Below are 12,074 nucleotides of genomic sequence, written 5' to 3' on the forward strand. Positions count from 1 at the left end.
TCAAGAAATCTCATCTAACGAGAAACATTTTTTTCAAATAATTTTGGTAATCATTTAATACCACACGGCATCAATAATGCAAGAAATAATGCCAGTACAATGAGCGCACATTCATTGTACGTTTCGCATCGTCATTTAAAATCCATTCATGTTCACCAAAAACGTTTAGAATCTCTGCGAGGAAAGCGATTTTGGCGCACAGCAGTCCGTTTTTCTTTTAAAGTGAATTAGTAATTAATTTAACTTTAAATGCACACATTTTGCAACATGATCAGAGTTTAACTTTGTTTACTTTAAGACGTTTTGAAAACCTGCATGAAATCATATATATATATATATATATATATATATATATATATATATATATATATATATATATTTATATATGTGTGTGTGTGTGTGTGCGCGCGCGCGTTTGTGTGCGTTAGACTGAAAGAGAAACACGCAGAGACCCTTTCTGGCCAGATAATTTGCTTTGTAAATTGAGTTAAGCACCGTAAAAACCGGCGGAGGCGCAAAGTTGTGTGTTTTCTCTCCGCAAACGACTCTTTTTTTTTTTTTTTTCCTTTTCTTTTTCTTTTCCTAGTTTGCGCACCGCTCGCAATTGTGGCCTAAGAACTCTTATCAATCAGCTTCGGATCGATCACGCTATAGAGAACCAATAGAGGGGGAGCCCCCAGCCCTGCGCCTCTCTACCATTGGACAGAGCGGGCAGAGTGGAGCGACCCATTCGGCGCAGCTGCGGGGGAGCGGGACACCATCAGCTGCGATTCAGACCTAAAAAGGTGCGCTCACCAAGAGTTTGCACTACTTCAGCCTAAGATTAAGACCAAAACTGAAATTCCAATAGTTTTTTGTTTTTTTTAATGTAGCAACAAAAATTGGAGGGCTAAACGCAAGCATCATTTACATGTAACCTAGTTATTCTTATGGATTGTAATAGTGTGCTCTCTCCTCAATTATTAAATGTGTGGCTCATTTTCATAATTTTGCTCTAAGGTTAATATTAATCCGAATAGTTTGAGCAAGAGAGGGGAAGGTCCGCAACCTGCAGACAAATGGACCACACTAGTAAAACAAACTGTTAGTATTTTATCAATAAAACTGAAGTAATAATTTGCGTAGCTCAACAGCTATGTGAGACTTTGATAATAACTCCAAACAAGATTTACTCACTCCACTAATTTAACTTGGTTCCAGTTAAGATCATTTTTGCTAATCTGGATTGTTCTCCAATGGTTAAAACAAAACATGACAATTAGCTCACGATTAAGCTATAAAATGTAATACTAATCTAGCAAAGTCACAAAATGGAGCTGAAATAGTGAACTTTTAAGGTTTATTCCTTAAAGGGGGAACACACAGATGTACCCAGTCACCCTCAGCTAGAACGAACCATTCAAAATCAATGGCTGCCGACGGTTCAGGACACCTAGCCTGCTAGCAACGTCATCTTTAGCGTTAGCCCTGTAGCTAAGCTAGCATAAGCTGAGAAGGTATTGAAATAGTACAAATTTAAAATTTATTCTAAAAGGTTGGAATAAAGTAATGTTCTAAGACCCCCACAGTTAAGATGAATCATCCATTAAGGACTGCCGCAGATTTGAGTCGCTCAACTTGTTAGCAAGTTTCACCATAAGCGTTAGCGCTGATGCTAAAAGCTGAACACAAACCGAGTTCTTGCTCAAACACAGAAAACATCACAACCACACATCTTAAGGGAATGTGTTGTTTTTTTTTTTTTTTTTTTTACTGAGTTGATTTATCCACTCATAATTCACCCGGCATAAATATCATCCTGCCTGTTAGACACAAGATGAGTGAGAAGAACAGTTGACTGAACCAACCGTTTTAGTCAAATTCTAGCAACAATGTTGACCCTTGATTCAAATTTCATATCATTTTATCGCCTAATATTCAATAGCCTCCAAAAATTCCTTTTTATAGTGTAACGACAGACTGTTAAAACATTATTTTTGAAACTTCAGGAAAACAGACGAGCCCTTCATTTACACTCCTGGCTGTCAGGGCTCTTGATTACACACCTGACAATAACTCACACCGAGTTAAAAGCTGGATTAATTAGTCGTCCATAAACTATTCACAAGCTCCATAAGTGGATTATGAACCCGTTAGCAGCAAAACATCTGCATGTTTTAAAGACGAGCAGTGAGTGTTTGGGGATGAGACTCAAATCCCAAACCATAAGTGGGTTTTAAAATATATATATATATATATATATATATATATATATATATATAATATATTTTTTAATGTTCATCCCAGAGCGGCTGGCTCCGCTCCTCTCGCAGGTTCATCCCACCCCTCCTCTCTGCCGCCACTTGCTGCAGCCCGGTGCGTTGTGTAAGACGCGACCTGTTATGGCCACCGCTACTTCCGGGTTTCAGCAGTCTGGTCCAGATCCTCCGCGCTCCTCCTCGAGCTCGAGACGCACACAAACGTCCCCATTGTGCGCACAAACGGCCGCGGCGGCTCGCGCATGCACACGCGCCCTGCGCACACGCTCTCCGCCGGACGCGTTCGCGCAGCCCAGCGCGCGCGCAGCATCGATCGTGGCTCCTTTAAGAGAGCCCAAGCCAGAATTATCACCCCACCTCCTCTTGATCTTCCTCTAGACGCTTTTGCATAAGAAAATCAAGCCGGGAGCCGAGAGTGATCAAAGAAAGCGAGAGGAGAGCTGCTTCGTTTTTTAACGGCGACTGTGAGCCATTAAGCGTTGAGGTGGTGCCGATCCCGTGGAGACGCGCGTCGGATCCATCATTCATCCGCTACTTTTGACAAGCCCCCCTCGCGTTGTGACTGACAAGTCCGAGTGGCAGAGAGAGAAGGGGAGAGAAGAAGAAAAAGAAGAAGAAAAGCCATGAGAGTGGACAGTTTTGTTTGAAGGGGGTTTGTTTTATTTTCACCCCGCTTTTCAGGTGGGGGGGGGGAAAAAGGAACCCCGGCGCCGCTGCAGAGAGGACAGCCGAGGACGTGTATCCGCCGCGCCCGGGCTGAACTTGCACCGAGAGCGAAGCGGGAGCTGGCTTCACCACTCCGTGGAAGAAGAAGAAGAAGAAGAAGAAGCAGCAGCAGCAGCAAAGAAGAGTGAAAGACGAACTCGGGATTTTGTGCTGAGAGTTCTTCTCGTTTGTTTTGGATTTTCCTTCTGTCTTTTTTTTTTTTACCCCCGCGTCCACCCTGGCCTCAGAGGGGATTTACCCGAACTGAAAGGACGACCAGGGAGTGAGGAGGGTTATGGCGCAACGGGTACGTAGGGGCAATCCTCCCCTGACAGAAAAGAGAAAAGAAAAAAAAAAAAAAAGAGAAAAGTTTCTCTCAAGTCCACCACGATGCTCGCTCTGTAACGTGGCTTCATTAACGCTCGTACCAGCACACACGGACCCACGGTCGGCTGCACAAAAAAAAAAAAAAAAAAAAAAAAAACTTTCTGCCCCGCGTGTCCTCCTGACCAAAAATACAAAATGTAATGTTTTGGCGTCTTTTGGCACGGTGCTGCGCACGGCCGCGCTCCACGAACCGGCCCCACCGCGGGACGCTGGAAGCGCGATCATATCTCTCGTCGGGCTGCGTTTCTTAGATTGGTTATGACAGGCCAGTAACTGGAAGTGAACGACGGAGGGGGGGGGGGAGGAGGGAGAGAGAGAGGGAAGGGTAGAGGCAAAACAAATCCATGCGTTTTCCCCCCTGATTTTGAAGCGTCCCGTCAATATTTACTACTCGGACTTATTTGCAGGATGGAGGGGAAGAGGAAAACTTTAGCTCTCCTTTCCAAAATCGCGCTTAAAAAAATGAGACAAAAAGTTGTTTTTTTAAAAAAAAATCATCATTATTATTATTATTGTTATTGTTATTATTTTTTAGTAAGGTTGGCTTGATTCGGACAAAAGTACTCCAGAGTGTAAAAGCAGTGGTGTTGTGGGAAGCGGAGCCATTTAGCGGCTTAGTTTGGCGCTGCGCTGCAGCTGCGCCACGCTGGGGTTTGCACCTCTTTGCCTTTAGGGTCGAGACGCTCAGCTATAAGTGATAATGCTTTTTACTCTCTCCCCGACACTTGTTTGTCACGTCTTGAGAGCACCATCAATAATTCAGACCCTTTTTCTCTCTCTCTCCCCTCCCGCACACACACACACACACACTCACACACACACACTCACCCCACTTCCAATCTGCTAAAGAGGAATTTACCCTCGTAACTTTCATTTTAACTTTCTTTTTTTTTATTATTATTAAAAGTCTGCTTACATTTTTCTCCCGAGCTTCTCCAATAAACTGATGGCGTGTTTGCTTTTTTTAAAAGCAGCTAGCAGGACATGTCCAACTCAAAGCAGAATTATTTAGGTTGACATCTTGTGTGAAAAACAAACACAAAAAAAAAAATCACAATCCGCTTTTACGTGCGTGCGCTACGCATGTTGTGCTTAGTGTGTAGGCGAAATTATGAGCCTTTAAAATTAGAAAGCGACGCAATTAACTAGTTTAAGATATTTCGTGCACAGTAAAAAGGAAACAAAAGAAAACAAACAAAAAGACAACAGGCTGATGTTTGTTGAAACCCAACAACTCGCCGCGTTGAGTCGACAAAATCCTCAATGAGCCGCGTTACTGGTGCCTTTATTATTGTTATTTAATTTATTTTAAAAATCAATATGCATTTTTTTTTCTTCTTCCCTTTTGGCTTCAACAGTCGCCGTCATTGACCTGAGAGTAAAAAAAAAACAAAAAAACAACAACTCTCCATTGTAGCTTTTTGTCTTCAGGAAACAGAGTCCAGACCTGCGAACTTTTCTTCTGAGCGGGAATAAAATAAAAATCTTCATAACTACATGTCTTAATATGAGGGTCAATATTTTTAAGAGCTGGAAAGACAATACATATATTCTTAAAATAGTAGTTCTGAAATGAATAAAAAATATATAAATAACCTAAAGAATTCCCCTTTCCTTGATGATCGTTGAAAACTATTTTTTTCTTTTTTTTAATAATTAAAATGTCAAACGCAGCACATTCGATATTTTGTCTATTAAAGTTTCTGGTTTGACTCGGGTACATCCCCACGCTTAACCTCTCCCCCCCCAAACACATACACCCCATCCACACACACACACACACACACACACTTTTAACTGCGTGCTTGTTGTGTGCAGTACGAAGACTTGCCCCACTACGGGATGGACGGGGTGGGCATCCCGACCACCATGTACGGAGACCCGCACGGCGCCCGCTCCATGCAGGCGGTGCACCTCAACCACGGACCCCAGCTGCACTCCCACCAGTACCCGCACACGGCGCACACCAACTCCATGCCTCCCAGCATGGGCTCCTCCGTCAACGACGCTCTCAAGAGAGATAAAGACGCCATTTACGGGTAAGGTGCGAACCGGCGTTCGTGTGCAGCCGTGGTGAGCTTGGTGTAAAAAAAAAAAAAAAAAAAAAAATGTAGTTGGGTGGGTGGGAGACGTCTTTATTATTATCATTTTTATTATTATTATTTTGTCTTTTTTGGTGTAGAAAGCAAAGTAAACATGAGCGTGTTTGGTTCTGGATACACTCTGAAAAACGCGCACTTAGAGAGCAAGGCGAGTTTGCTGCTCGTTTCTGCAAAAACAAATAAGAGGAAAAAGTGTTCAAGTTTACCATTTGGATGCACTGTCGCTTTAAATGTCCGCCTAAAGTTTCTCCCTTCATTTTGAGCTATAAACTCGACGTTTGCTAAACTTCTTGTTCTCGTTTGTTGTAGCCTATATATATATATATATATATATATATATATATATATATATATATATATATATATATATATATTCACTTAACGATTTACTCATTTTATTTCTGTTTCGGCGCAACTCTTAGAATAGGAGCAGTAATTACCCTTTTTTTTTATTTGAACAATTACCGCTAATTCTATATATTTATATATATATATATTTAGAAATATGGGGTTTTTTTATGCTAATTTATCTGACGTAATATTACAAGTTAATTATGAATTATTCCCAAAAAAATTTATTCCAATATTTGTACATAGACGTTTTCTTAAACAGCGTTGTAAAGCTACACTTTATTTATGTATTTATTTTTTATAAAAGAAGCCATAAACACACACACACTTATTGCAACAGTACACACTGAATCACACAGATCCAAACGGGAGACCTTGTCTTTGAAATTGTTAGACAGACTCTCAGACTTTTTTATGCTATTAGAGGCAGAGCAGATTTAGTCAAAGGAGTCCCCTCGCTGTTTGCGGCTCTCCTTTGCGAATAAACAGGGGGGGAAGAGGCGCACCGGGCTGCGGCAGCGGCAGTCCCCACGGGCCAAGAGCTTTGGAAAGGGGAAAGAGGCTCTAGCCGCACGGCTGGCTACATCTTATAGCCCGGAGTAGTGTTGACCCCGGCGCTGTTCTCTCTGGTGACATTTGCTATTGTGTGTGTGTGTGTGTGTGTGTGTGTGTGTGTGTGTTTCCAGGCACCCCCTGTTCCCCTTGCTTGCACTGATTTTTGAGAAATGTGAATTAGCGACTTGCACCCCCAGAGAGCCCGGGGTGGCGGGAGGAGACGTCTGTTCGTCGGAATCTTTCAATGAAGACATAGCGGTGTTTGCAAAGCAGGTCGGGACAAAAACAACAAAAAAAAAGTTTGGCTTTTTTTTCTTCTTTCTTGTTTTCTTTTGCTGCATGTTGATACCGGTTGAGCTCCTATAGTTAAGAGCCTCTTGCTTTATAACTTTTGCGTGGAGAGAAGAAAATTAGTTTTCAGCTGCGCGCAAACATTGTGCTATTCTTTCTTTCTTTCTTTCTTTCTCTTCTTCCAAAAGTGCCATGCATCATTAATCCTGCTCGAACCTGTTTCATGTTCATGCATTTTCTGAAAGCGTTCGTTTTGCTTGCAGATTCGGGCAGAAAAGCCTCTGTTTTCATCAAATCCAGAGTTGGATAATCTGGTAAGAAATCCAAATGATCACATGTTGCACATTTCAGATAGTATTTCTGGACGCGGTTGGCGCGTCTCCTGGCGGGCTGCTCCTATTCGCCACAGAGCCACGTGGTGCTGAAAACTTAAAATGGGATTGCACATCATGTCTTCCCCCAAAACCCCCCGATTTGTGCCGTTTGATATGATGATGGCCCCTGGTTGTATGTGCACATAAAGGGCCGCTGTTAGAACGCTGCCTTTGAACTCAGCAAAGTTATTCTGTTCAGCCTTTTCTTAACCACTTGATGTTTTAAATGTGACGTTATAGAGCAACATTCCTTCTTCTTCTTCTTTTTTTTTAAAAAAATCATTAGATTAGATGAGCGGAGGCTAATAGATCTCTGACTCTGAGGCTTATTGCAGCTCCAGTCTGCGCTCTTGCACTTCCCACATTGCAATAACGTCCAAGTTTAATATCACTTCCACATAAAACTCCATTCGTATGAATATTTCGCTCATCTGCAGCCACTCGCATTGAGAAAAACGCGCGTGTTTAATATCAAGAGATGTGAAGTGCTCATTTTTTTTATTGTTATTTTAATTTTTCAGATGATTCAAGCCATTCAAGTTTTACGATTTCATCTTCTGGAGCTGGAGAAGGTAATATTACCATCACCATTTTTTTTTTTTCTTTTCTGTCCAGCATGCCACTTCAGACCTATGGGCTGTATCTGCATAAATGTATTTTTGCGAGTCGGTTATAATTAGCGTCGAAATCAATCACGCGGCCATTTTTTTTTTTTTTTTTTTTTTTTTGCCTTGCGTAGTTTAATCACGGCACAAGCTGTTACAACTGGAACGGATACTCTCTGTGCCCAAATATCTCTAATGAAGCTTAATGTTGGCAAGCGACTGCACGGAAGGTGAAACATGTAGGCAAACTTTGCGGGATTTTTTTTTTTTCCAGAATTGATTCTTTGCGGAGGGCAGAAGGCCCTCAGGCTGCCATCTGTGGGTAGACCGAGCGATGAGTGTGATATGGTCTAATTTGTCTCTGTATCAGATAGACCGCTGAAATCCCGCTGTCAACTTTTACTTTGAGAAATTAATACTATCTTTTTTTCTTTTCTTTTTTTGCGACTTGCACACAAGATCTTGCGCTCAGATTGAAAGGAAGCAAAAGTTTCGATTCCCTGGTGCAGGAAAAAAAAAAAAAAAAATCAGGTCGGGATGCATCACCCCAGCAGTGACAATACAGCCTTTCTGAGGCGACATTAAACAGTTTACCTTAAATGTCAGTCAAGCGGGTCGTCCTCGGCTTAATGGCCACTACCCGGGGCACCGATGATGAATTTAGCACGGGTGTTGAGTGTGTTGTAGCCTCTGAGCCCTCTTGTCACTGTCAATTTTTGACGATATCTCTATTTTGAGTGGAGAGAAATGAAAGTCACGCAGCAGCAGCAGCAGCAGCAGCAGCAGCCGCCACTGACTTGATGAAAACCAAAATTCACTGGACCCAACGCGCCTTAATCAGTGGCAAACTGGAATCCAGAACACCGTTTAAAATGACCAAACTTTACAGTTATTAACGTACAACTTTTAATATCTTGCTAATTTAATATAAGCTTGTTGAAAGTTTTTTTTAATTTTTTTTTACGCTCACAAAAATAGAGTCAAATCTTGCACTGGTTATTGTTAAAATAACTCACTCTTGCCTTGTAGTTTTGAATTAACGTGAATAATAAGCTGTAGGTGTGTTAAGCTCATGAACCTGAAAGGATTATCACAAACTCAAATATGTTTCCCTAAAGTCACATCGTTTCAAAACTAGTTGTTTTTCTGCTTAGTCGATAAGATGATTTGTGCCAGCAAGTATTGCAAATCAATGCTACTTTTCTCCACACTCACTTACTGTACATTATTTCCCCACTGAAGAAATCTTTGTAATTTTACTGTTAAAATAACAAAACCTTCTTCTTCTTTAAAGCACTCAGTCAATGGTTTTATCACATATTTTTTGCCTCCTGAAATCTTTGCTGGTGTGTTTTTAAAAAAATGTTTTTAAATCATGGCACTGCTGTGTGATTTCCCCCTCCCCTCCCTGCAGGTACACGAGCTGTGTGATAATTTCTGTCACCGGTACATCAGCTGCTTGAAAGGCAAGATGCCCATCGACTTGGTCATAGACGACAGAGAGGGGGGCTCCAAATCAGACAACGAGGAAATCACAAGATCGGTGGCGTTGGACCAGGTGAGCTGCGTCTCTCCATCTGTAACGGCGTATGTGTGTGTGTGCGTGGGTGCACGTGTGTGTGTGTTCTCTCCCTGCTGGCTATTCAGCTATTCTGGGTCACTGCCTCACTCTTCTGTTATTTGCATATGATTAAAGCCCGTTTTACATTCCATCCATCGGAATGAAAGAAGAGAAATCTGAATAATGTTGCTATTATTGGTCCATTAAGACTTGAACCCGGAACCGACCTGAGGAGATTACCTCGCCAAAGAATCGCCGTAAACTTGACCTGCTTCATGTCGATTTTAATTTAGAGCCCCTCTTCATTTTTCTCTCTCTTTTTTGGAAGCCCCCCCCCCCTGCCCCTCCACCCCTCACCAGAAATGAAGCAAAGCTCCTGGGTGACGTGGAGCTGAGAGGAGAGTGCAGCGTTGTGGGGCTGCAGACTGTGGTTTCTCCACTGTAGGGTTCACGGTTCATTACTCGTCTTGTCAGTGTTTTTCCTTAGACATGAGTGCACATTGCTTATCGGGACCCCCGTCCTCTCCTCTCCTCTCCTCTCCTCTCCTCTCCTCTCCTCTCCTCTCCTCTGCTTTACTCTGCACAGATTCTACCCCAATAGGAAGGTTTATTTAGAAAAAAACAAAACAATAGAAGCAGTTGGCGGTATCAAAAGGTAGATTAGGGAGTGTTTTCTTTTGTGCAGATATCGGTGATAACCACAGCCTTCATTATGTGCTCCGCTGACTGTTGGGACTCTGGGGACAAGCATGCTTCACACACATGACCCTAATGGTCCGTACGCTGCAGTTAAATAATGATAACAGTAACTGATGATTAGAATTATGCAAATCTGGATGTTTGCTATTAATAGCGCGGGTCTGTTTGAGCTAGATGAGGCTGCAGCAGGAGACGCACCGATCTGTCGGGCCGGTCGTTGGAACCGGCCGATGTTCAAAAGTAACTCGTGAACGATGCAAGTTAGTGACTTGATGAAATCTGCTGGGTTTCCTTAGATAGAAACTTTTTAAACTACTTTGGATGATTACTTGAGCTTACTGAGCTGCTGGATAACTAGGATCAATTGGAATGTGTGTGTAGTTGAACTGAAATGATTAGTTTCTTTTGTAAAGGGCCTCGAGACAACATTTGTTGTGAATTGGTGCTATAGAAATAAACTGAATGATGTCTTTTTTTTTTGTTTTTGCCAAAAACGATTTTTTTTTCTCCGTTTTTTTTTTTTTTTTTTGCCTAAATCAGATTTTTTTTTTTTGTTATAAAGAGGGTGATTTTTTTCTTTTCTTTCTTTTTTGCCAGTATTTTAGGAAGGTCACAATATTAATTTACGAATGTATGATCCAACTGTATGTACTTTGATCCAGTTTTTTTTTTTTTTTTCTGTGGTTCAACAAATAATTCCACTTTGATGCCTACATGAGGATAATGTTGTGAATCTTTAATTTTCTGTTGGAGTTACAACTTTTATCTTTGCATTTTTAGTTCTTAGACCAAAACATGGGAATCATAACTGGCTGGCCTCGCAAAGAAAACCAAAAATTGCTCCCAGCCACGACAAACCTGATTGGTGCATCTTTAGCCTCTATAGACGAGAACAAGTTAAACTATCCCAGAGTTTTAAAGGGGCTTATGATAATAGAGGTTATAACCTATAGATGGCAGCAAGGGGGTTGGGGGTGAGAATCAAGTGTCCAAATTAAAGGGATTAGCTGGATAGTCCTACATAAAAAGTAATGAAGCGATTAGACTAAATAATTTAAATCCACGGACTTCCATATGGTTGAGTGGTTGGTCTGAGTGGAGGAGAGGGGCAGCCACTGGCTTTTTATGTTCTGGACTGAATGGGAGGACTGGGAGAGGACTGGGGGCCCCGACAGGGAAGATTCCCCCCTCCCCTCACGCCCCATTGCGCATGCACTGCTCCTCCGATCCCTGGCCCTTATGTCTGATTATGGAAATGAGAGACACACAGAAAGAGAGAGAGAGATCACAGTGGAAGATAATACTTCATTTAATTCAGGGACATAATTAAATAACACAGAACGCCACTTGTGCATTTAAGTGTCTCTTTGAGCAGCATTGTCACCTATTCTCTCAGGGATTCTGGGTTGGGAGGGAGGGAAAAAGGAAGAGAATTTCCTTTATATTATTATGATTTCAAATGGATAGGTCAGAGGATTGACTGAAGCTCTGCGGCATGCAAGATGTGCAAATAGCGAGTTAAAACCCTGGGGCTTTGAGGTATATGAAGGAAATGATGTTGTGCTCGGGGGCACTCGTGCAGATCTTTAATTGACTGTATGAAGACGTGGCCTATTTTAACATAATGATGGTCCCTGTGCAGCCAAATCAGGATGGATCCTCACCGGATTGTGTTTACTCTGACAGAGGAACACAAATGACCTGCGAGCATATCAAGATATAAGATAACTTTTTGACAGATGTGTAATGTTGACGGATGAGCTTATTTTGTGTGTGCGCAAACAGGCATATCCAAACAGGCAGCGGGTGCACGCCTGTTTATGCTGAATGCAGGCATTGTAACTCAAACAAAGCTGAATCTCATGACAAACTTTATATGTATATATATTTTAGGGCTGAAACAATTAATCGCGATTAATCAATTGTTGAAGTAATCATCAACAAATGAAGTAATCGATCAATCATTATTGGTGCATACAGACTCGAAGAAGGCCATTTGCTGAAAGAGCAGCGCACTCAGAGCGGTCATTAAGCCAAAACTGTACAAAAAAATTTTACATTTTGCATTTAAGATGAAATAATAGAGAAAAAAAACATTGCAAAATGTGGTTTACCCAAAACTCAAGTGGCATTTTAGCTTCATTTAATCATCAAAATAGTCATTTGACAAATCAATAACTAAAATA

The 12,074-nt window shown here is 41.6% G+C and overlaps 1 protein-coding gene across 2 annotated transcripts in view; it reads left to right on the top strand.

The window, feature by feature from the left end:
* The first annotated feature begins 2,405 nt into the window (after positions 1 to 2,405).
* meis1b (Meis homeobox 1 b) overlaps positions 2,406 to 12,074 on the top strand; it is a 107,742-nt gene continuing 98,073 nt past the window's right edge. Inside the window, exons 1-6 of one of the 2 annotated variants that reach the window (XM_028006013.1) lie at positions 2,406 to 3,270; positions 5,169 to 5,389; positions 6,490 to 6,631; positions 6,913 to 6,963; positions 7,545 to 7,595; positions 9,043 to 9,186. In XM_028006013.1, coding sequence (XP_027861814.1) covers positions 3,259 to 3,270; positions 5,169 to 5,389; positions 6,490 to 6,631; positions 6,913 to 6,963; positions 7,545 to 7,595; positions 9,043 to 9,186 — 621 coding nt within the window. In that variant the 5' untranslated portion in view covers positions 2,406 to 3,258. The remainder of the gene's footprint in view (positions 3,271 to 5,168; positions 5,390 to 6,489; positions 6,632 to 6,912; positions 6,964 to 7,544; positions 7,596 to 9,042; positions 9,187 to 12,074) is intronic. The other variant, XM_028006014.1, reaches the window with a different exon arrangement.

The sequence above is a fragment of the Xiphophorus couchianus genome, chromosome 22 (assembly GCF_001444195.1).
Source record: "Xiphophorus couchianus chromosome 22, X_couchianus-1.0, whole genome shotgun sequence".
In the NCBI taxonomy this organism is placed as follows: domain Eukaryota; kingdom Metazoa; phylum Chordata; class Actinopteri; order Cyprinodontiformes; family Poeciliidae; genus Xiphophorus; species Xiphophorus couchianus.